The sequence below is a fragment of the Octopus bimaculoides genome, chromosome 16 (genome assembly GCF_046866305.1).
Source record: "Octopus bimaculoides isolate indiv1 chromosome 16, ASM4686630v1, whole genome shotgun sequence".
Classification (NCBI taxonomy): domain Eukaryota; kingdom Metazoa; phylum Mollusca; class Cephalopoda; order Octopoda; family Octopodidae; genus Octopus; species Octopus bimaculoides.
In genome coordinates this window covers 29,634,477-29,660,284 of record NC_142943.1, presented here as the reverse complement: position 1 = coordinate 29,660,284, position 25,808 = coordinate 29,634,477, and the positions used below count along the sequence as shown (strand labels likewise).

The window sequence follows — 25,808 nt, the reverse complement described above, 5'->3', positions numbered from 1 at the left end:
GGGTTATGCAAATAGGATTTCAAAATATGTTATGTAAACCACCTATCATCTTCTTTCCAGCACATCAACAAATACAATGCTACTAAACTGGTTAGCCACGTATGTGGTTTGAAAACCAACTCCACACCATATACAATGAAAAGGAGGATCATGGAGAAATCTAAGCCATGTGTAGCTTTTAGCATGTTCAAGTTTCTTTTGTTGAACTGGAGGACACCAACCACTCCAGATTGAGTAGCTGTCTTGCAGGCTTTGGTCTCCTTTCTGTTTTATTTTTCTGCATCAGTTACATTAATTATGGTTTCTACAATCAAAATGAACAAAAATACTGGTTTTCTTACTTTTCTCTTTTTCCACCAGCTGAGTGGACTGGAGCAACATGAAGTGTTTTGCTCAAGGACACAATGCATCGCCCAGTTCAGGAATCGAAATCAAAATCTTAGAATCATGAGTCCAGCACCTTAACCACTAAACCATGCCTCCTCCACATGCATACATACATGTTTTTTTTTATCTTGTCTTCTTGCTTTTTTATCTCTCTACTCCATGTGTGTGTGTGTAAACACATCTTTTGTATTTTCCTACATTGTCAGCTTTAATTGATATTTGTTTGTTGTATATTAATGTTTCTGCTTGTATTTTCACATGTTCAGCATTGGAGAACCATTCACAGTCAGACAAGCAGTCAGAATGGGAACCTAGGCAACAACATCCTTTGGATTACATCCAACAACAGGTGGAACAACAGATGCAACAGCTTCAACAGCAGCATGCACAACAGCAAGCACAACAGGCTCAGCAGCAGCAGCAAGCACAAGCACAACAGAAGCAGCAGAAACAACAAATGGTGCAGCCAAGCCAACAGCCCAAAGCAGTTCAACAAAGTGGGCAAGGGCAAACTCAGGTGCCACCGCCGTCGTCTCAGCAACCGAGCTCCCAGGTACAGCCGAGCAAGCAACCACAACAGCAACAACAACAACAGCAGCAGCAACAAGTGGCATCATCTCAGCAGCAACAGCAGCAGCAGAAGACACAGCAGCCGAGTACAGTTGTCCACCCTCCATCCCAGTCGCATACTGCACCCACCCAAACCCCTCTCTTACCCCTTCCTCACAGATCTTCAGATGTCTATCATCAAACTGAAGAACTCTTTGATCACAGACCTTCCTCTTCACAAGATATTCCAACACAGGAATACTCAGCCAGCCAAAGGGAATTTACTGGAGACAGCCACAAGGCTTTTAGTCAAAGAGATTCTACAGCTGATCAGACTGACAGAACCTACCGAGGAGACTTCAACGAACTCTGTTCTGAATCGAAAGAACCCATTGACACATCTGATTTCTTTGAAGAGCAGCATCGTAGCAGAAGTTCATATGAGCGTGAGGTACATCATCGTGATGGGCGTGGCACAAGAGAAGCGGACACTGCACGGGAGTTTGATAACCAACGGGATGGTTCTCGAGAGAAGAACGATAAAGATCCTTGTTCTCGGTCTCCCACACGTGAACGTGACTGGGACCAGTTCAAGGAGAGAGACCAAAGCAGGGACTTAAGTGATCGAGAAACTCGTGACCGAACAAAGTCTCCTCATTGTCGTTCTCGTTCACCAACAAGATCACGGTCTCCACCTGCGGAGTCTCCAAGACAAGATAGAATTGAAGATCCTGATTCTGGTAGGTTCTTTTTATTGATAAAACTCATATTAAATATTTAATTTGTTTTATTTGATTTTTAAAATTCATCTACGTTTGAATATAAGATGCATTTTTAAAATTGAATATAGGTATGTATTTCAAAAAGAAGCAAGAGTCAGTACCCAGGAGGTCTTCATTTTTGGTTCTATTGGTTGGTGCATAATTATTGCAACTTTTTTTCAGCAAAAACATCTTTAAATGACTGTCTGACTGTCTGCCAAGCAAATGGGAACAAGTAATTGAAGTAGATGGTGAATATGCTCCAGAATAATCATTTAGAGATGTTTTTGTTACATGTTATTATTGTTTTTGTTGAATGAAATTTATTTTAAAAAAAAGCTGCAATAACTATTGCACCAACCTAATATTTCAAGTTTCCTCTGTGTGTATATACATCATCATCATAATCATCTTTTAATGTCTGCTTTTCATGCTGGCATTTTGGTGGACAGTTTGACTGGTAACTGTTAAGCTGGGAAGTGGGGGCTGCACCAGTAGTTGTAAAGTAGTTGGCATTAGGAAGGGCATCTGGCTCTAGAAATTGTTTTCTAAAACAATGAAACCTAGTGTGGTCCCTGGCCTTGCTGGTTCCTGTCAAGTCATTCAATCCATGCCAGCATGGAAAACAGACATTAAATGATGATGATTTTTTTTTCCTTGCATTGTGTTGAATTCACTTATGTATTGAGGCCTCGTTGTGATGTTTCTAACAGATTTTTCATTCTTTTGCCTGATATTTCTTACAATAGATTGGTTTATTTCTCACTCTAGAAACCTTACCTATGAACCAAGATGACCTGTATTGCCTCACACCTGTCCACTCTCCAAATGTGATATTTCTTTCAGATGCTGAGAATCAGGTAAGACTTCAATAACTCCTCTTAATCTGTTCATGTGTTTTTGTCTCTCCATAATTATTTGTGTGTCATTTAATGAGATGGGTTAGTTAGCTTGGTAGGTGGCTGGAAGTGGCATCAGTGCATTGTAATCAGCGATGTATAACATCTGATAGTCTGATTGATCACGTAATCATGTGATCTGATAATATATTTGGTGTCACAGTAAAGGAATTTAGAGGTGAAAGCCTTAAGAGAGGGAGAGAGAGGGGTGGTGGTGGAGAAGTGTATGAGTCAGTCAGTGAGTGAGTGAAAGAGAACAATTTGTCAATAATCAGAAAATTCTGATTTCAATTTGGAATCAAAAGTTTGGTAAGAGCTCAAGTGGAACCATGTTGTGTTGATAAGGATTCTTGTGAAACGTAATGCTAAACAGATATTTCTTATTTTTTATTTTCTTCGTTTTTTTCTTTCTTTTTTGTTAAACTTATTGAATTACTCTACTTTCCCTTAATTTCAGGATGCTGATGACGGTTACGAAGACATCAGTTCTGATGATGATGATGATGGACTTATATGTGGTGATGACAGTGATATGCAGGTATGGTATGATCTTGTCATTATTTCTCAGCTTTCTCTAGGAAATGTCGAGGTGTCAGGTAAATAATAAAAATATCTTGGAGGGAACCTGTGGAAGAGGTAGTCCTAGGAAGACGGGACGAGGTGGTGAAGCATGATCTTCAAATATTGGGGCCCCACAGGGGCAATGGCAAGTGACTGAGACCTTTGGTGATATGCTGTGCTTGAAGATTCATGCTGGTGCCACATGACTGGCACCTGTTCCAGTAGCACATAAAAGCACCCATGCTGGTGGCACGTGAAAAGCACTCATTACATTCTTGGAATGATTGGCATTAGGAAGGGCATCCAGCTGTAGAAACCATGCCAAAACAGACACAGAAGTCTGGTGCAGGCTCCGACCTGGCCAGTTCCTGTCAAATCATCCAACCCATGCCAGCATGGAAGGTGAATGTTAAACAATGATGGTGCAGGTAGCATGTAAAAAAACACCTTTTGAGCGTGGTCATTGCCAGAACTGCCTGACTGGCTAGTATATGATATTTTTATATATTATATTTTTTTAATGATATTTAGCAGAAGCACCAGAATGACATGAGGGCCAAAGTTTTGTGTGTTAGCACTTATGGAACTGGTTACAAATCATAAGGTTATAAATTTATATGCTGGTGATAATGGTATTTCCCTGCATAGTTCTAGAACAAATTATTAAAAACAATTACAATGCTATGTGGATAATTTGTATTTTTCAAATAGTTTGCCTGTTATGCCATTCAGTAAATAAATTCTAATGTAATGCTTATATGCAATGATGTTTAAAAATTAAGAATCATTTTAGCTTCCCCACCTTTTCAATTTTGTTTCTTTCTTCTCATAAAAGCATAGCATTTGAAATCATCATCGTCATTCAGTGACTATTTTCCATGCTGGCATGGGTTGGATAGTTAACAGGAGCTGACAAAACCAAAAGACTGCACCAGGCTTCATTGTCTCTTTTGGTGTGGCTTTTATGGCTGAATGCCCTTCCTAACACCAACCACCTTATCAAGAATTATTGATTAAAGGTGTTATACCGCAAATAAATCAAATAAACAGTTGGTGTTATTAAATAAAGTATGCTTTGTTTTTAATTAATTTAATAAGGATAGTTTTTTTTTTCTTCTATTTTTTTTTTTTTTTTTGTCATTCTGCTTTATTTTCTCCTTCAATTAATTTATTTTTTAACGTTATTTCATTGGACCGCCACACAACATTTACAACTGATTCTAGAATCTCACCTCTGATGTCTTGATACTTTGTGTTCTTCCAGAATGTTGAATTCTTTGATGTCGCTGATGATTCCTGGAATTTTGCCACATCAAGTTTCAACCCTTTTCAGTGTTATCTTGCTCCGCTTGCTGTAAGTATTGGTCTCATTCCTTTTTTGTGGTACCGTGTGATTATTATTTGTTTTAGTGGTTTTTAACTGATGTAATGGTTCCAGTAACTTTGAAGAATATGGCTAAATTCTTCCTTCCCAAGTTATTATGAGAATAATAAATCTGGATGCCGTGTTATTTCATTGCATGGCAGAACAGATAACATGACCATTTTCCTGTTCTGTGGTTGTAGGCCCCTTATCTGGGATACCATATTCTGTGACATTTTCTTCAGCAACAACCTGATGTGTTCAGCTTGCCACTCTAGGCTTTGCTGCTTGTCAGGCTGGGAAGAGTAAACTGTTGAAGTACTGACCTCCCTCTGACAGATTTGAGGTCGATCCTCTGGCAGTGGAGACCTCCGGTGTCCTTGACCCTGCGCACTGTTGTTGGGGTGGGCATGACTATCCCCAAGTCTGAACTCTGTGAGTCAGTGGTTGTTCCAGCGTGTATCCCTTGCTAACTTCTGGGGCAACACTTTTTCCATTTTGGCTGCCAGGACCATGAGACGGATTGACCAGTTCATAAGGGCAAAGTAAAATAAGAAGTATTTCTTGTATAGAGGCAGAGGCACAGCTGTGTGGTTCAAGGGCTTGCTTTGCAATCCTGTGGTTTCAGGTTCAGTCCAATTGCATGGCACTTTTGGAGAGAGCCCTGGGCCAACTGTTTTTTTACTTGTTTCAGTCATTGGACTGGTCATGATCTTCCTCATCTCGTGGCTCATTGATCATTCACCTTTCAACCCTCCCCAATTTTTAATCACTGCCTGCTTCCCCATCCCTTCATCTCTTCCTGATACAATCTTGCAAACCGCCTGCCCACCTACATCAACTCACCTTCAGCCTTGAGGGGTCACCTGGGCACCTCATCACCATTATCTGTCTCTTTGTAGCCCCTACTGACCATCTGTCTCTTCTCTTTCCCACCCATCTCCTATCAAATGCGTGTAGCCATGCAGATCCTCTACAAGAACCTGTCCTGACCCTCTACCTCTCTTATATTTTGAACCTTTCATCCCCTAGCATGAAGCTGATCTGCCCCCATTTTTGTAGTCCCGTGAGCTGCATGGCCTCCCTCATTAGTGCTGGTGGCATGAAAAAATAAAGACCTGTACACACTGTTATGTGTACAGGTCTTAGGAAGGCCATCAAATTGTAGAAACCATGCCAAGGCAGACACTGGAGCACAATGCAGTCCTTGGGCCCATCGGATTTTGTCAAACTGTCCAACCCATGCCAACATAGACATTAACTGATGATGATGGTGGTGGTACTGAAGTGAAAGACATTGCAATATCGACCACATGCTCATGTTTTCAAATTTAATGCAGACATTGTGTTAAGAAGTTCTCAGACAAAGCACATAACTTTATCCTGTGTAACTACCAAGCTGACAATAAAATGTCAGTGCTTTGTCATTCTTAAGTTGTTAATATTAAGGCAGCAAAATGGATGTAAAACAATAAGATAAAAATCTATATTAATAAGTTATTGTTTTTATGTACAGGTTTTAGTGCAGTCTGCTATTATAAAAGTTTATGGCTATAGGTGCAAGCGTGGCTGTGTGGAAAGAAGTTTGCTTCCCAATCACAAGGATATAAGTTCCATCCCATTGTGTGGCACCTTGGGCAAGTGTCTTCTACTATAGAAGTTTCTACTTTCAAAAAACATCAATTTTTGGGTAATTAGATGTATTCAAGCTGTTTTTATCACAGCTAACATCATCTTTCATTTCATTTTTGTGCCATGGACAGGAGAGGATTTATTTACAAACAAACAATGATTTCAGCTACAAGTGTAAACAAATCCTCCTGGCCATCTCTCTGTTTTCACATTGACCATTAGACAAGTTGTCAGGAATTAGCATTCCTGAGAGCAATTGTCTGTCATCACTAGTGACATTGTCACTTCATTGTCAATGACCTGATTATCAGTCTTGATAGAGATGTTTGTTTGTAATTTACAAGGTGATTTGATGGTGATGATGATAGAGAGAGAGATTAGGTATTCACTGCAATATGATTCATATTCATGATTCATATTTACTCTTTTACTTGTTTCAGTCATGTGACTGTGGCCATGCTGGAGCACCGCCTTTAGTCAAGTAAATCAACCCCAAGACTTATTCTATAGCCTAGTACTTATTCTATCGGTTCCTTTTGGCAAACTGCTAAGTTACGGGGGCGTAAACACACCAGCATCGGTTGTCAAGCGATGTTGGGGGGGGGGGGACAAACACACACACACACACACACACACATATATATATGATGAGCTTCTTTCAGTTTCCGTCTACCAAATCCACTCACAAGGCTTTGGTCAGCCGGAGGCTACAGTAGAAGACACTTGCCCAAGGTGCCACGCAGTGGAACTGAACCCGGAACAATGTGGTTCGTAAGCAAGCTACTTACCACACAGCCACTCACACCACCATCATCATCATCACCATCATCACCATCATCACCAACATCATCAAGGAGTAGGCAGTAACTCTATAAGATGTACCCGGTGTAAGCTATGGACACATAAGAGGTGCAGCAATATCAAAGGCAGATTAACTACAAAGTTAGTTTTTGTATGTGGCAGATGTTCAGGTGCAATAAACACTGTAAACAAACAGGAAACAACTTCTATCTCATTCCAGGGAGAAAAACTAGAGGTAGTTGATAGCTTCCGCTATCTGGGTGACCAAGTTAGTAGTGGGGGTGGGTGCACTGAAAGTGTAACTGCTAGAATAAGAATAGCCTGGGCCAAGTTTAGAGAGCTCTTACCTCTGCTGGCGACAAAGGGACTCTCACTCAGAGTAAAAGGCAGACTGTATGACGCATGTGTACGAACAGCCATGCTACATGGCAGTGAAACATGGGCTGTGACTGCTGAGGACATGCGTAAGCTCGCAAGGAATGAAGCCAGTATGCTCCGCTGGATGTGTAATGTAAATGTGCATACCCGTCAGAGTGTAAGTATCTTGAGAGAAAAGCTGAACATAAGAAGCATCAGTAGTGGTGTGCAAGAGAGACGATTGCGCTGGTTTGGACATGTGGTGAGAATGAATGAGGATAGCTGCGTGAAAAAGTGCCACTCCCTAACAGTTGAGGGAACCCGTGGAAGAGGTAGGCCCAGGAAGACCTGGGCTGAGGTGGTGAGGCAAGACCTCCGAACATTGGGCCTCACCGAGGCGATGACTACTGACCGAGACCTTTGGAAATGTGCTGTGCGTGAGAAGACCCGGCAAGCCAAGTGAGATCGTTGCCAGGGCCCCTGGACTGGCTCTTGTGCGGGTGGCACATAAGATGTACCATCCTGAGCGTGACCGTTGCCAGTACCGCCTGACTGGCCTTGTAGGGTTTTTGAGCGAGATCGTTGCCAGTGCCCCTGGACTGGCTCTTGTGCAGGTGGCACATAAAAGACACCATTTCGGGCGTGGCCGTTTTCGTGCGGGTGACACGTAAAAGCACCCACTACACTCTCTGAGTGGTTGGCGTTAGGAAGGGCATCCAGCTGTAGAAACTCTGCCAAATTAGATTGGAGCCTGATGTAGCCATCTGGTTGCACCAGTCTTCAGTCAAATCGTCCAACCCATGCTAGCATGGAAAGCGGACGTTAAACGATGATGATTATGATGATGATGGGTTGGATGGTTTGGAAGAGACTGGCATCAATCCCTGCTGACTCCTTTCAGTTTCCATCTACCAAATCTACTCACAAGGCTTTGGTTGGCCCGAAGCTATAGTAGAAGACACATGCCCAAGGTGCTACACAGTGAGACTGAACCCGGAACCATGTGGTTGGTAAGCAATCTACTTACCACACCCACTCCTGCACCTAAAAGAAGAAAAGTGTTGGGCTCGTCTGGGATTTGAACCCAGGACCTCTCACACCTTAAGTGAAAATCATACCCCTAGACCAAAGGGCATTGTAGGGTAGATGTGAGAGGCCAGATCTGGTCAGTTTGAACATAAAGCAGGTAGGATATTTGGGCAGGTATGGCCAGTTTAAATGCTAAACAGTTAATGCAGTCAGTTTAAAAGGATTGGGGTGGGGGAAGATGCAATGGGAAGTGGGGTGGGTTTCAATAAAATAAATTGTTTACATTCCAGTCAGGTATTTGAGATGGTTTTGCATCTCCATCAGTGGAATCTTCTGAAGTCAGAGTAAGCAAGACTCTCCATGCTCACTGAACCTGCTAAAAATAACACTGAAATCTCCCTCAGATTCCATCTTACCATTTATTGGTCAGCGTAGTCCTAAATTATGAAATGTCTCTGGTCTCATAGGTAGGGGTGGTGATGGTGGTGGTGGTGAGGATCCACCACCACCATCACCACCCAACAACAACAGGAACAACAAAATCTACAATTTCAAAACTGTTGCATTCTTGAAGAATTAATGTGTCTAGACTGGTCTGTTATGTCTTGTGTAGTTCTTTGCAAGGTTTACTGGAATATTAGCGAAACATTGTCAGTGTAAAACGAAAGATGATTGTGTTGGTGGATGTGAAATGAAGATGATTGTGGTGAAGAGAAGTAGGAGGAGGATAGCAGCTATCCTTTCTCCTCTTCCTACTACCACTACCGCTACTACTACAACACCACAACCACCACTATCATCATCATGACCCTCTTCATTGCTGCTGCCACCACTACCATCTCCACCGCCACCACCACCACCATCATCATCTTTCCTTAGAATCTCTTTAGAATTGTTCTTGTTGAAATGTTGCCAGTGTAAATGAAATAACAGATCCCAGAATGATGATAATGGCTGCTGTAGTAGCAGCTTATTTGCATATTTATTTATTCACTCATTAATTTACAGTAGACAAATGTTAGGAAACTCTATTTTAATCAACAAGCCAAGGGTTTTTTTTCTACCTCTTAATTTTTGTGTGGGTCTAAGGAATATTGATAATATACTTGTGAGCTTTTAGGTCCATTTGTTGATATTTTGGTATTCCAGACTTTCTTAATGTTTCTCGTTAGTTCAAGCGGATTGCAAAACATGGAATTTTGTTTTGTAATTGATTTTAAATTTTCATCTATTTTGTCTTACGTTTCACAGCATTTCTTGGATCCATCCCTAACTCCATTTGAAGTTGAAAAAGCCCAGTGGCAGCAATCGGAGTCCGGAGCCAACGCTGAGATGTGCCAAGAAGCGAAGACATTGCTTGAATTTATAGAGACGTTTGCTAATGCTGAACACCAAAGAAAGTAAGTTTTTCAGTTTCATTTAGGAAATAAAAATTAAGTTTCACAAAATTTTGACAAGGCACCAGATAATAATCTTGGTTTTTTGTTTTGTTCTGCATAATTCCTGTCTGCTACTTCATACAATTCTCTTGATGACTTGGCTTGCCGACAGTTTTATTGTTTTCATTTTATGTAACTTTATTAAAATATTGAGAGAATGTCAATGTTTGGAGCAGGCATGGCTATGTGGCAAGAAGCTTGCTTTCCAACCACATGGTTCTGGGTTCAGTCCCACTGTGTGGCACCTTGGGCAAGTGTTTTCTACTATAGCCTTAGCCAACCGTGGATTTGTTAGATGGAAATGTTGAAAGCTAGTTTCAACTGATAACCAGTGTACCCAGATTTGACTGTTAAATATGTTCAGTAAACTTAAAATATCAGATTGGTTTTTATTTTTAGATGGATAGAAGCTGTTGAAATAATACCCTCCCTTCTGGATAAAGGCCTTAGCTATCTTCTCTATAAAGAAAATCGAGAAGGTAAGTAATTTTCCTTTTATTTCTGAATTTAAAGATAATATAATAGAGTAATTAAATTTAAAAATCAATAAAGTCTCTAATTATTTCAGTTACCGAAGTAGTTTTAGCAAAGAGTTTGTGCGATTCATTGTAAGTTGATTAGCTTCAAGTCTTTTTACATCATAGTTTTCTTACTGATTTGTTTATGCTGCATTCTGTGAAGAATATTGCACAGAAATGGGTGATCTAGATTTCAGGTCTATTTCTTGAGACTGGGACTTAAAGATAATTGTAATTTCAACCAAAATAAGCAAAATTGGTTTCACTGACATTGTTGATATCCTCTAATGAGTGAAATTAGATCACATAAATCCAGGTCAACTCTAAATGACTGGATACAATCAATAAATGATGAGATACAAATTGATGATACTTCAGCCAAGTGACCAGTAGCTTAGCCATTCCACTGAGGATGCTTCAACCAAGTGACCAGTAGTTTAGCCATTCCACTGATGACACTTCAGCCAAGTGGCCAGTAGTTTAGCCATTCCACTATACTGCAGTTCCTTATTTTCTGGATTAAACATTCAATTTGTCACATTTAATTTACCTGTATATTGCTAATTGCTAAAACCTCATCATTGCCAGTGTTAACAAGCCATGCCAAAAAATTAATACTTCATTGCCACAATGGGGCGAGCTGGCAGAATCGTTAGCATGCCGGGCAAAATGCTTTGCAGTATTTTGTCTGCCACTACATTCTGAGTTCAAATTCTGCCAAGGTCTACTTAGCCTTTCATCCTTTTGGGGACAATTAAATAAGTACCAGTTAAGCACTGGAGTCGATGTAATCAACTTAATCCCTTTGTCTGTCCTTGTTTGTCCTCTCTATGTTTAGCCCCCTATAATCTGGTAACCAGACTTATCTTCACTTCGTAACCATAAAACACAACGGCTTAAGCAATGGAATGGATTAAGCAATAAGTTTGTTTGTTTTTTTTTTTGTTTTTTAGATAAGTTTAGGTTTAGAACTTATTCCATTGATTTTTTTTTTTTCGTTTCATTCTTTGTCGTTGTTCATCTTTTGCAGATGTTCTGACAACGTTATTGGATTGGTGTATCGAAGGGTTGGATTTAAAGAAAGCTATTACCCAACCAGAAACAGCTTTCAAAGTACGGTATCTGAAGATGGGAATCCGTCTTGCTAGCAGTCTCTGTTGCTGTGATTCGTTTGTTGCATCAAAAGCAGTTGTAAGTTGATTAGCTTCAAGTCTTTTTGCACCATAGCTTTCTTACTGATTTGTTTATGCTGCATCCTGTGAAGAATATTGCACAGAAACGGTTGATCTATTTCTTGAGATTGGGACTTAAAGATAGTTGTAAATCCAGTCAAAATTAGCAAAATGCATGATAACAGCTAAAATGGTTCTGTTTCTGTTCTTTTGTAGCTGTCATATCCTTTGGTGCTGTCTGTACAACATGCAACAAGCCTTCTGCAAACATGTCAACTGTTCGCTTTCCTTTTAGCTCCACTTGGGCCAACTCCCATCACTCTTTTGCCATCCCAAAATGTACTGTGCCTCATCCTTCTTGGTCTTCCACTCAGTCTCTTCCCTCCTTCTGACATCCACTCCATCACAATGGCAGCAGATCTCTTCTGCAGTAATGGAAGCTCATGGCCAGTAAACCGTACCCACTGCTTAGTCACCATGTCCAGCAAACTTACTGTGCCTACTACTCTCATCACCTCTTTGTTTCTCACTCTATCCCAGTAAGAGATACATTCTCTACTGATCAGTAAATGAATTCACCTGTTACACTCTATATCAACTGCTATAAATCATCTGTTTTCCCTGGTGGATTGGACGGTTTGGCTGGAGTTAGAGGCTTCATTTTTGGTATCAAAGATAAAACACACAAAACACGCACGCACGCACGCACACACACACACACAATGATGAATGTTACACTTAATGAACAAAATGTTGCTCTAATTGATTGGATTGAAAAGCGATGTAGGTCACAGCTGTTTCTTGCTGTTACCACAATCCTTCTGCTGCTGCTCTTAATGAAGTTGAGTCACCAGCATTTGTTTCAGAGATGACCTACAGAAGTATTGGTGCCAGCTGGTTTGACGGTAGATTTGGTCATCAACAAATTTGATTTGGTCATCAACAAATTTGGTAGATTTGGTCATCAACAAATTTGTGGATTTATGTTTGTTATTAGCAGCTCACCAATATAATACCATGACTTATATGTTACACCTGCTTCAACTGTATTTCTTCTGTCTGTCCATTTCCACCCTTTGTTCCTGGGGGTGGGGGGCATTGGAGTAGAGTCCTTAAGCACCTCTTCCATAAGATCCTGTCAGAAGTAACCCTCATTACGCTTTCTGATTGGATTCCCAAGTGTGACCTATTATCCAACCAACCACTTCTTGGTCTACCCTTAGGTTTCCTGCTGGTTAGCTCAGCTTGAAGAATCCATCTTGAGATTCTTTCCTGTGACATTGTAATCACATGTCCGTAGTACCAGAACAGTGACCTCTCAATGTAGAGGAATAGCCGCTTGACTTGGAGAGGTTCAAATTATCTTGATCTGCTAAATAAAAATGCTCAACTTGTCAGATCTTTTAAATATGTGGAAAATGTTTATGAAAAATAGAAAGGAAAAGGTTATAATAAAATTGGACTAAACTTTAGGACTGTTTCCTTAAAGAGGGAGACTTGTAGAATGTTTAAATTCTTGTGGCCTCATTTGCTTGGTACATATTATAAAATAAAAATAAACTCAAACACCATTTAAGCATGGTCAATGTCAGTGCCACCTTTCTAGCCCCTGTGCTGGTGGCATGTAAAAGCACCCACTACACTCTTGGAGCGGTTGGTGTTAGGAACGGCATCTACCTGTAGAAACCTTGCCAGATCAGATTGGAGTCTGGTGCAGCCTTCTGGCTTGCCAGTCTTCAGTTGAACCGTACAACCCATGCCAGCATGGAAAGTGGATGTTAAACAATGATGATGATTAAGAAATAATATTCCATAATTTATTTAAGCCATGACAATGGTTTTCATCAGGCAACTAGGCTGCACCAATGGTAATTGTATTGGCTGAGGTCAATACTCAGTGTTTGGCAATGGTTTGGCATATATTTATGTCAACCGGTGCAAAAACTGGTACGGATAAGACTGCTCATAATTACACCATCTTATTTAAAGTAAGTACACAGTAGGTGTAAATTTCTGTCAACCAATGCAATGGGGGTTAAAATATATGCGATTCTACAGTTTGTTCACATGCATGTTATAAGCATATGGTCTTACTGTGGAATATTGTTTAGATATGCTGTTCCAAATTCTTGGCAGTACAGCATGAAATTCCACAACTGTTTGCAGAATTTCATTTTCTTAAGTTTTCTTCAGTCTTTCTTTAAATTTTCATTGTAATACCAGGGAAGAAACCACTTATAAAGGCTTACAAAGCTTATCTTAATTCCTGCATTTGTTTGCCAACAATCTTGTTATGGTTGCGTATTTATGTTTAACAGATTTGATGGCTTTGGTTTCTTCTTTCAGGAACGGAATATCCAACATTATTTACTTGATTTGTATATTTCCCCCAACATGTCTATGTCTCTGAAATTACAAATTTTGCGTGCCCTGGACCAAACAACTCGTCTCCAAGAAGGCTTGCTGTGGTTCACTGCCAGTCATCCATCAAAACAGAAACGGCAGAGGCTGCGACGCAGGCTGGTCAGTGCCAAACAGAATGAAGAGAACGAAGACACGACTGAAAAGAAAATGTATGACATTGATGAATATCTCCAAGACATTGATGATGCTGAACAGGAGAGAGACAAGAAAGATGGCATGAGTGAAGGATGGAGTTGTTACCAGAGATTGCTTGACATAATGATGACAAAGCAGGTTTGTTCGTTTAATATTTCTCAATCATCTTGCAACACCTTTATTTTAATACCTGTTTTATGGTTGACACCTATAGCATTCCTTCTTCCTTTCTAGACCATTTCTTACTCTTTTATGTTCTTGATGTACATTTTAATTGTCTATATAGTAGTTATATGTACAAGTGCAGGAGTGGCGGTGTGGTTAACAAACTTGCTTTACAACCATGTGATCTTGGGTTCAGTCCCACTGCATGGCACCTTTGGCAAGTGTCTTTTACTATAGCTCCAGGTTCACCAATACCTATTGAGAGGAATTGGTAGATGGAAACTGTGTGGAAGCCTGTCACTGTGTGTGTGTGTGCGTGTGGGGGGGGGTCTCTGTGGTTGTTTCCTTCCCACTATCATTTGACACCTAGTGTTGGTTTGTTTACATCACCCATAGCTTAGTGGTTTGGCAAAAGAGACTGATAGAATAGGTACCAGGGAGTGGGGGGATGGAGTGATTTGTTCAAATAAAAGCCTTGAAGCTGGGGCCCTAGCATGGCTGCAATTCAGTGACTGAAAAGGACCAGTTAAACCACCACCTCCACTCACTTTAAATCGTCATCATCATCATCATCATTTTGTTCACTTCTTTCATTGCTGACATTGGTCTGACAAGACTTACTGAAGAAGCTGTATTCTATGACAGGATGTACTTCCCTGATGCCAATCACTCCTAACCATTGTCTTTCAAGTAAAATATTCTTATTCCGTTGATTGTTGAAATCCTTATCCAATGTTTATTACGTAATTCTTCAGATTGTCCGAGTTGCAGTTGCTGGGACGGCTTTATTACGTAAAATCCACACGTTTGAGGTTCTTCAAAACTTCTACCTGATAGTTGAGCAGTAAGTATACGGATTCTATTTTGCTTTGGATTTGTATACTGTTAAGTGTTTCGCTTGCAGGATTAACAACAAGACTATTGAGTCTGTGATGTTACTGCTGGGTCTGCGACGTTAATGTTGAAATCTGCAACATTGCTGTTGAGTCCGTGATGTCACTACTGAGTTTATAGTGTTACTACTGAGCCTGTGATGCTAGTGTTGAGTCACTGCTGTTACAAATCCAACCCTGGTGTACTTTACCTTTCATATTTCGTTGGCTGGTAACGAATACCAATGGATGAAATTCGGACTGGGGGGATAAAATCTACCAGGGTTGATGCAAGTGACTTGAACTTAGAAAGTGGTGCTCCAGCATAGCCAGAGTCCAATGATGGATACCGGTAAAAGAAAGGAAAGCAATTATTAAAATTGTCCGTTACTTCAATTGTATTCATAGTTTTTTGTTTCCATTTTCAGGTTGATTGAGAATATGCCTTGCTTTGAGGAAGGTGACTTGAAGAGCGGCCAAGAGGATGTTGTCAATGGTGGTGGAGGAGGAGGAGGAGGAGGAGGAGGAAGTAATAATAATGGAAGCGGTGGAGCAGGAGGGACTGAAGACAATGATGTCGATCCTGTTGCATCAGGTGTTGCGAGCATCAGTGATGTCAATGCAGACCTCTTGATCACTTATTTAGAAGAAATAACCAAAGTTATGACACAAGCGCCATTTTTGATAGTATGTTTAAGTTGATCTCTCTCTCTCTTTCTGCTTCTTTCTCTCCCTCTCCCTGGCTGTCTCTCATTCTCTCTTCTCTCTCACTCTCTCCTATTCTTCCATACACACATACATGAACATGCATACATATGTGCACACACTCGCCATCTTCATTTCCACTGCACCCTACATGTGCATGCAGATGCAATTGGTGATCAATAGAAGCAAGATAAATCCAAAGGCACTCAAGACATGAACAAAGAACTGCATTATTGATCTTCAATGATTGAATTCTACTATGGTGAATGGTTTGTTCACTCTAATGTCGGCTGCACTCGGCACCAAACTGTCATACACCCTTTTAGATAACTTTTTGCTGCAAGTCTTTTAAGATCTTTGGTAAGAATCGCTTAAGCAGTGAGGATATGCTTCAGTTGACTTCTCTTAAACCTCAACTTGTGAACGGAAACTAGTCTCACCTGGTAAGTCTTAAGACAGACCAACCCAATTCTGATTTTCATTTGATAAAAGAAGGTCACTCATAATACGTAGATCATAAATTACAAAAATGCATGCATGCTATAATTTCCACTTTTCTCCTTTTCCTCTGAAATCTCAGCGTGTCTGTCGTTTATCCTGATCAAAGACAGAAACCAATATCTCAAAGAGTGCTTTGACTTTTGTCTTTCTAGGCTCAGCCACGCCGATCCTTACCTGGCAAAGTGATATTCGAACTACGTCAACAGCCTCTTGATATTTATCCAAATCTTTTTTCTGTTTGTTACTCTTGGTGAGTGATTTTTATGTTTGTTTTATGTTGTTTTTAAGACAAGTATTTAACGTCATTTTCATCATCATCATCATCAACATGTCCAGTGCTCACACCAGGCCCCATAGTCTGTTTTAGCTTGGTTTCTACAGCTGGATGCCCTTCCTAACTTCAGCCACTCCACAGTGTACTGGGTACTTTTTATGTGGTACCAGCGCCCAGACCAATGCTTTTTAACAGGTACCTTACATAACCAAATTTTCCAACATACATGCCAATGTATCATATAATGTAAGCATCAAAACATTATCACCATCTCTTCAAATCTTGCTGCATTTCACATGGAATTTGTGGTCCTTTAAAGTCGTCTTTTATAGTACCCAAAATTTATAAAGCTTATTAAACTTCTTCCTTTTCACACTGTAAGAAGTTCTTCTTTTACTATTTTATTTCTTTTTTTTAACCCTTAAAATGATGATGATTTCAATCAAATGTTGTTTGTTTTTTTTATTATTTTTGGTGTTATGTTTTCTTTCAGCCAACTGTTAGAATGTTTGTTTGTTCTGCTGTCATCTCCGGCTACCATAAACAACTTTGGCTTGTTTGTAGCGATTAGAGATTTTTTACAGCAACTTCTGGAGACCCAGAAAGGACTCCTCTTTCTTAGTGCCAAGCCAGATGCAACAAATGGAATTCTCCGAGCTCTTGTTCAAATGGGTGTAAGTATTTCTGCTTCCTTCTCCTGCTTCATTATTACCATTTTACTCTTGAAGTATTCCGTTTCCCTAGATTTTACAAATGTTGTAGATTTCAAATGTAATCTGATTATTGTAATTATATCCAATTTTGTTTTATTGCTACTTAATTATTTGTTATTTTTTATTTTTGCTGTTGAAAAATTATCAGTTTAAATATTTTAAAATTGAATTTCACTTACTTTCATTTCAACTGAAGTCACCAAATTAGAATAAGTCCTGTTTCATGCCATTTAGTCTCTCTTGAAGTAATATTCAAGTTAGCAAGGAAAAAAAATACAATGCATTATTTTTAATTATTCATTTCAGAGCTGTAATATTTTGTTAAAAAAATAATTCCTTCAGTGTATTATTTCTCTTAGGTTCTAAGCTGTTGTGCACGATGTAGTCTTGTTTGTATTTCAAAAAATAACTCTTTGCTAATGTCACTTGAGAGCTTTGAACAAGCAAAATTTCATGAAGTATAGAGACAGTGAAACCAGTCAGTTTAATTCTAATTTTACAGCAAAATGTAAATACATACGTTATAGACATGCTTTTGATGATGAGATATATATTTAACTTTGACCACCTAGTAATGGTCAAGGAACGAGCCAGGTGAAATATAGTGTAGACCAGGGGTTCCCTACCTGTGGTCCACGGACCCCTGGTGGTCTGCAAAGGTAGTGCTGGGGGCCCGTGAACATGTTAAGCTGACAGACCTTTCAATATCCTGGGCATCTGTGGGAAAACTCATTTAAATAAAAGAGGTCCTTGGTGGTGAAAAGGTTGGGAACCATTGGTGCAGATGTTCATGTTTATCAATAACAATTAGGTTAATTGCCTGTAAAGGTATAATTGTTTTAACAGTAACTCATCTCAATTATTTAAACTCCAGGATTATAACCGTGAAGAAAACAGTGAAGAAAACCCTGCCCAGCTGCTAGGGTTACAGCTGACCTATCATCTTCAGACATTGCAGTATGTTGACCAACTGGCTGACTATCACAAGAAAAGTAAGTTTGTCTCTTGTTCATTCTTTTTTTGTATTTTTGACATGATGTTCATTAAGCATGTAATTACATTTAAAGGTTTTTTAATTCGATACAAAGAATTAGGTGCAGGTGTGGTTGTGTGGTAAGAAGTTTGCTTCCCAACCACGTGGTTCTGGGTTCAGACCCACTGTGTATTACTTTGGGCAAGTGTCTTCTGCTATAGCCTCAGACCAACCAAAGCCTTGTGAGTGGATTTGGTAGATGGAAACTGAAAGAAGCACATTGTATCATCATTATCGTTTGATGTCTGTTTTCCATGCTGGCATGGGTTGGACGGTTTGATTGGGGACTGGCAAGCCAGGAGGCTGCACCAGGCTCCAATCTGATCTGGCAAGGTTTCTACAGCTGGATGCCCTTCCTAAAGCCAATCACTCTGAGAGTGTAGTGGGTGCTTTTTACATGCCACTGGCACAGGATAAAATGGTTTATTTATTGTTATAAAGTTTCTCTTAATGTACAAATTAAATATTTTCGAAGCACCAACAAAATTATGAATTCTTGTTTTTTTTCTTCCTTAGCCTTTTTTACTTAATTTATCTTGATTTTATTTTTTGCTGTTCAGATTCTTCAGAAAAGGACATCGATGAAGCCGAACCCCTTGGCGTATTACACAGCATGTACTCTATGACAATTAACCCCCTGGGAAGAGAGGCTGTCGTCCATGTCCTTGGTTTAGATGAAAACCTTGGAGTTCTTCTGCCGTTTGTAGAATCAGTGGGTAAGTACAGTTCTTTTTTTTTTCTTGCAGCTATTTTTCCATATTAGCATGGATAGGAATTTCTGGGATAGTCATTTTCTTTTTGTTTCTTCCTGTCTGTGAATTTGCAACTTTAACCCTTTCTGTATTTACTTTTGAGATACTTTCAGTGTAAATAAAAGGGAGATTTCCCAAACCTACCTTTTCCAATTTGCTCAGGGTTTAGAATTCAATGAACAACTAAAGTAGACATTGCATTAACCCTTTCGTTACTGTATTTCTGTTGAGATGCTCTGTGTTTCTTTCAATCAATTTTAAATGTAACAAAGAGTTTAGTAAAATAATTTAATCATTAAACTAATGTTAGGAACATAAATTGTGACTAAAGTTTGGTGAAAGATTTTAATTCAGAGCTTATGAAAACAAGACATTTGTACTCAGAGCCGGTTTCAGCCAGGTTGGCAATCAATAATCTTTTCCTTGACACTTTGTATGTGGATACGAAGAACATTGAAGTAATAAAAGACAGTGGGTTATAAGCTTCACCATCTTTTATCATTTATTGTTGCTCAACATGAAAACCGACAAATTCTAATGAAATTTATATTAATATTTCTTATTTATAAAATGCACAACTTACTGAATTGGTGAGATGATGAATGGTCCACAATCTGGTTTTCCTTTTTGTTACTGTCTGATAATTCATGGCTGAGACATTCAAATGTTCTCATATATTAAGCAGTTATAGCATAATGGGTGTACTGTTTGTTTGAAGTTTAAACTTTAATTCATCCTACCCAATGAAAAGGCTTCATTAGGTTGGCTTGATTAAGATATACTAAATGAAAACCATTCATGTAGTGCCTGAACAATCCAGTGGATTATTGGATTAACTCTGAGACCAATTTTTCATTATTTTCAAAATTAATTGAAACAAAGGCAGGGTATTTGAACAGAAATATATTCAGAAAAGGATTAATTCAATTTGCCTGTTTATTGACAACCAAAGAGGAATGTTTTTTTTTTTTTTTTTTTTTTTTTTTAAGGCAATAAGTTTTCGAGAAATTTGATGTTATGTTAAAATGTGTTGGATATAAGGGTTGACTATACTTTATATGGTATTGTACAATGCTTGAATGCAAAGATTGATTGAGGTAGCATTAGCACAAGCAATGTTTGAGAATTGGAAGATATTTGAATGAAGTTTGAAACCACTTCAAGAGTATGGATAAAAATATTATCATTTATGGTAATTCTGTAGCCTTTTATGGCCATAATTTTTAGAAATTGCAGCATTAGCTTATAAATAATATTTAATGGGATTTTATGTAAATATAAATGGTAAGAACTTCTAATCTTAGATTTACATTTGAAATTAAAAATTGAATATTTTAAAATCTTTCTATTAAATTTAAACGCCTGCTCATAGTTTGAACTGTTTCAAAGAAAATGTGAGAAAACATATTTTGAAAATGTTTTATGTAAACAACAATTTGATAAATACTATTTCTTTTCTATGTCATTGCTGCAGGTGATGAGGTGAAAGATGCCCGTGTGAAGAAGTCGGTGTGTGCTGGCTATGTCTCCGAATTATTACTTCTCGTCATTCGCCAATCAGACAACATGGAAATGCTGCAACGCTTTGCTCCACAACTGCTTGCAATTAGTGAAGATGGCAAATACGTTGTCAACCCCTCCGCATCAGATCGTAAGTGGTTGGCATATTTTTAAGAAGGAACAAACCTTTAATAAACTGTGATACCTAATGTTTATTAGACAGGTTATACATGTGTGTGTGTGTGTGTGTGTGTGTGTGTGTACATATATGAGTAGTATAAGGTGTGGGGTTTAGAGAATTGAATGGATGGTGTAGGCATGATGTCCCAATAATCTGATAAGCTTTCTTTATTCACATTAATTTGTGAATCTCCAATTGCAATGTATAATGGTAAGCATGCAGGGTAATGCAAACATGTATGCATAATTTATTCCATTCTGAAACTAATGAAATACACGAACAAGGTTGTGAAACAAATAGATATAAATTCACCTCTCATACCTCCTGATTTTATGGATTTTTTTAATATATATATATATATATATATCATCATCATCGTTTAACGTCCGCTTTCCATGCTAGCATGGGTTGGACGATTTGACTGAGGACTGGTGAAACCGGATGGCAACACCAGGCTCCAGTCTGATTTGGCAGAGTTTCTACAGCTGGATGCCCTTCCTAACGCCAACCACTCAGAGAGTGTAGTGGGTGCTTTTACGTGTCACCTGCACGAAAACGGCCACGCTCGAAATGGTGTCTTTTATGTGCCACCCGCACAAGCCAGTCCAGGGGCACTGGCAACGATCTCGCTCGAAAATCCTACAGGAGCCAGTCAGGCGGTACTGGCAACGGCCACGCTCAAAATGGTGCATCTCATGTGCCACCCGCACAAGAACCAGTCCAGGGGCACTGGCAACGATCTTACTTGGCTTGCCGGGTCTTCTCACGCACAGCCCATTTCCAAAGGTCTCGGTCCGTAGTCATCGCCTCGGTGAGGCCCAATGTACGAAGGTCTTGCCTCACCACCTCAGCCCAGGTCTTCCTGGGCCTACCTCTTCCACGGGTTCCCTCAACTGTTAGGGTGTGGCACTTTTTCACGCAGCTATCCTCCTCCATTCTCACCACATGTCCATACCAGCGCAATCGTCTCTCTTGCACGCCACATAATTTTATATAAGGGCATTAACTATATAGTAACTATATAGTAATGCCTCACGCTCAGAGGGACTAAATAAGTCAAAAACTACCAAAAAATAAGCAACATATTTACCGAAAGCGAGGAAATGCAGCTTTCAAAATTAATCTCTTAAAAACATTTAACTTAACGGTAAACCACTGGTTTCTCAATCAATACAGAAAAACTGTGAAGTAACCTGCATCTTTTGTTCATCAGTACACGTATGGTCGAGACACATAAAAATAAACAAGAATCAACATACCACGATGTACCCAACACAGTACGATGACTTCTGTCCATAATTATATATCCGTGAAAGAGATTTGAATTTATCCGGTTGCATCTCAGTAACATGTGCTTATACAGAATAATATTCAGCACTGAATATATTCTAATTATTTATAATATAATATAGGATAAAATCTTTATAAGAATTTATCAAGTAGTCAGCGTGAAAAAAACCTCATAACGAAAAAAACTCATCATTTTTTTCATAAATATATATAATTTATATAAGGGCATTAACTATATAGTAACTATATAGTAATATAGTAATGATGAGTTTTTTTCATTATGAGGTTTTTTCACGCTGCCTACTTGATAAATTCTTATAAAGATTTTATCCTATATTATATTATATATATAGATAGATAGATACGGGGTGGCCCAAAAGTAGGTTTGCAGTTATCACGTAGGCACTTTAAATTTCTTTTAAAACATTTTATTACATTTAAATTTCTATCTTACAAACTGAAAAGGGAGCTTGACAAAATTAACTAAATTTTTTTTATAATTAAGATCTAAACTGTTGTTATATGAATGCGAAAGAGACAGTTGAATAACTGTAAACCTACTTTGGGCCACCCTGTATATATATGTGTGTGTGTATTTTATTTTTTAGATCATTTCAAAATTAATTTCAGACTAATTATTATCTTGTATATTACTTTACCAAAATTGATTATACTTAGTGGTTTTTGTCCTCTGAGCTGTTGCATTCTTTTATTCAGAAATGGCTACAAAAATGCAAGAAATACAAGAATGGTTGTGCCCAATAAAAAAAATTACAAGCTTCTCTCATGAGGTTCTGCAGTCTTTAATCTTACAGTTGAAAATGTATGCTGATGACGTGTTGAAGTTACCACGAGGGTTAATTACAATCCTGAGAGTGCTCAACTTCTTGGCAGTTCCACCGAAAACCAAATATGCTGAAGGTAAGTTGCTTCCATCAACTAAAAATCTATTGTTGTGTGCGATAGGCTTTGCTCTCTCTTAGGAACTACCACAGCGATTCGCAACTGGCTCTCTGCTGGAACGATGAGGGTCCCAGTTGGTCTGATCAATGGAATGGCCTGCTCGTGAAATTAACTTGCAAGTGGCTGAACACTCCACAGACACGTGTACCCTTAATGTAGTTCTCAGGAGCATGTTCTGAAGAGGGTGCTAGAGTCTGAGGCAAATGGACAGCGAAAGCGAGATAGACAGAGGAAAATGTGGAGGGGACAGGTGGAGGAAGAGATTGGGAGGGTTGGCTTGAGAAGTGAGGATGCCCAAAACTGGGCAAGATGGTGAGAAGGTATGAGAGCAGTTGCTATGGCATTGGGGTAGATCTGGCCACCCCTGTTTATGGGGACAAAACCCAGATTCAAAATGATGGATGGATGATGATGATACACCCATATATCCATTTATACGCATGTGGCTCTATATATTTAGTAATTATATAAGAATATTTGGTTTTAGTTTTTGTTCTAATTCTTTTGGTATTCTCTCTCACTCTCTCACAGAACGACCAGTAGAACTGAAGTACAGTTATATCATTATTGAACTTCTCAGTGCCGATTGCTTCCGTCTTTTTGTCGTCTTCTTACAGGTATGTTGTTCACTTTTAATGATTTCTTTTCTCTAATATTTCAGTATTTCGTTTTGTCCCTCTTGTTTTCTGTGTTTCAATCCCTGTCCAATTCGACAACCGCTTTAATTTGCTTCTTTACCAAAATCAGTTCCAGTAAAATTCTGATGTCGATTTGTGCTTGATTCTGTGTATCCTCTTGGCTGTGTGGTAAGAAGTTTGCTTCCCAACCACATGGTTCCAGGTTCAGTCATGCTGGAAAACACTTGGGCAAGTGTCTTCTTCTATAGCCTCAGGTTGACCAAAGCTTTGTAAGTGGATTTGGTCGACAGAAATGGAAAGAAGCCCATCATATTTGTGTGTGTGTGCACGCGTGTATGACATAAGGAAATCTTACCTTATTGGACAAAGGTGATGGTTAGTTACAACAAGCACATCCAGCTGTAGAAAAATCGACCATTCTGTCTGTCTCATGTGAGCTGTACAATGGGACTGAACCTGAAACCATGAGGTTGCAAATTGAGTTTCTTAACCGCCCTGCTATGCCTGCACTTATGCAAAGAAAAAAAAAAGGAAAGAAAACCCACATAATGTAGAATGAGAGAAAAAGCAAACAAAATTATAAAATTAGTCCAACCCATGCCAGCCTGGAAAGCTGACATCAAATGGTGATGATGGTTAAAACTCTAATTTTTGGTTGTTTCTTTTCTTTTCTACAGAGACTTGCAGATCGGATGCAGCGGCCATGGCAACAAGGAATCCCACAAAGCAGCAGCCAGTTATCAATTGTTTTGTCTATTGTGAAACCCGCACTAAGCATTATCAATACAACATTATCATTTCTGATCATGTCAAGGGAGTCAGAGGTAAGCAGTGAGCAGAATTCTTTCTCTTTCCATCCCAAATTCTTCTCGGATGTTTAGAGTTCAACAATAACACATACCTTTGGGAGAAGAAGAAGAATATAGATTTTTATTCTTTTGCTTGTTTCACTCATTTTCACTGTGGCCATGGGGCCATGGTGATGGAGTCAATCTATTTGACTATCCCCACCCTCAAAATCGTTGGCCTTGTGCCTATTGTAGAAAGGATTATTATTATTATTGTTGTTGTTGTTGTTATTATTATTAGTAAAAAGGTGGTGAGATGGCAGAATCATTAGCATGCTGGATGGAATGCTTAGCAGTATTTTGCTTGTCGCTACATTCTGAGTTCAAATTTCACCGAGGTTGACTTTGCCTTTCATCCATTTGGGGTTGATAAATTAAGTACCAGTGAAACTCTGGGGTCGATGTAATCGACTCACCCCCTACCCCCCAATTTCGGGTCTTGTGCCTATAGTCGAAAGGATTATTATTGAAGGTGGTGAGATGGCAGAATCATTAGCATGCCAGGCGAAATGCTTAACAGTATTTCTGAGTTCAAATTCTGCTGAGGTTGATTTTACCTTTCATCCTTTTGGGGTTGATAAATTAAGTACCAGTTGAGTGATGTGGAGAGGGGGTTTCGATGTAATCAACTTATCCCCTCCCTCAAAGTTGCTGCCCTTGTGGAGAAATTTAAAACCATTATTATTTTCATTATTATTATTGCTAATGTTGTTATCATGAATTTTATATTCCAGTTTCGAGATCTGACAGCTCTTCCTGTTTTGCTTGAACTTCACACTGTAATTTGTTCTGTCCCCAGTGCTGCTCCTTACTTAAATGACATCCAACAGGTGAGTTGTTGTGTAGCCCAGCACTTGATCTGAATGTTTTGGTATCATAAAAATAAACTGATGGGACCGGCTTGGTCAGAGACTGCTGTTTCCCTGAACAGACGTTTACAAAACTAATCAATCATTTAAAATACCTTTAAACTGAGAAAATATTCGTAAATACATAACTGTGTAATAAAATAAGAACAAATAAACTTACTTGGATGAACATCGTCATCATCGTTTATCTTCCATGCATGGGTGGGTGGGATGGTGGACAGGAGCCAACCAAGTAGAAAAACTACCCTAGGCTACTCCATTTGTTTTGGCAGGGATTTTAAAGCTGGATGCCCTTCCTAACACCAACCACTCTGTAGAGTGGACTCAGTGCTTTTTACATGGCACCAGCACAGGCGAGGTTAGTTTTAGCCTGATTTTTACAGCTGGATGCTCTTCCAGATGCCAACCACGTTAGTGTGGACTGGATGCTTTTAACTTGGCACCAGCAGGGTAACCAAGTAACCCACAAGACAAGGA

At 39.1% G+C, this 25,808-nt stretch overlaps 1 protein-coding gene across 1 annotated transcript in view; it reads left to right on the top strand.

Annotated features, from left to right (window-relative positions):
* LOC106870684 (protein virilizer homolog) overlaps positions 1–25,808 on the top strand; it is a 68,459-nt gene that overhangs the window by 24,015 nt on the left and 18,636 nt on the right. Inside the window, exons 6-24 of the mRNA XM_089364308.1 lie at positions 654–1,676; positions 2,469–2,557; positions 3,054–3,134; positions 4,422–4,511; positions 9,591–9,739; positions 10,178–10,257; positions 11,327–11,487; positions 13,815–14,165; positions 14,948–15,036; positions 15,493–15,751; positions 16,423–16,520; positions 17,038–17,218; positions 18,132–18,249; positions 18,851–19,006; positions 20,517–20,693; positions 22,731–22,934; positions 23,508–23,593; positions 24,292–24,438; positions 25,197–25,292. Coding sequence (XP_089220434.1) covers positions 654–1,676; positions 2,469–2,557; positions 3,054–3,134; positions 4,422–4,511; positions 9,591–9,739; positions 10,178–10,257; positions 11,327–11,487; positions 13,815–14,165; positions 14,948–15,036; positions 15,493–15,751; positions 16,423–16,520; positions 17,038–17,218; positions 18,132–18,249; positions 18,851–19,006; positions 20,517–20,693; positions 22,731–22,934; positions 23,508–23,593; positions 24,292–24,438; positions 25,197–25,292 — 3,635 coding nt within the window. The remainder of the gene's footprint in view (positions 1–653; positions 1,677–2,468; positions 2,558–3,053; positions 3,135–4,421; positions 4,512–9,590; positions 9,740–10,177; positions 10,258–11,326; positions 11,488–13,814; positions 14,166–14,947; positions 15,037–15,492; positions 15,752–16,422; positions 16,521–17,037; positions 17,219–18,131; positions 18,250–18,850; positions 19,007–20,516; positions 20,694–22,730; positions 22,935–23,507; positions 23,594–24,291; positions 24,439–25,196; positions 25,293–25,808) is intronic.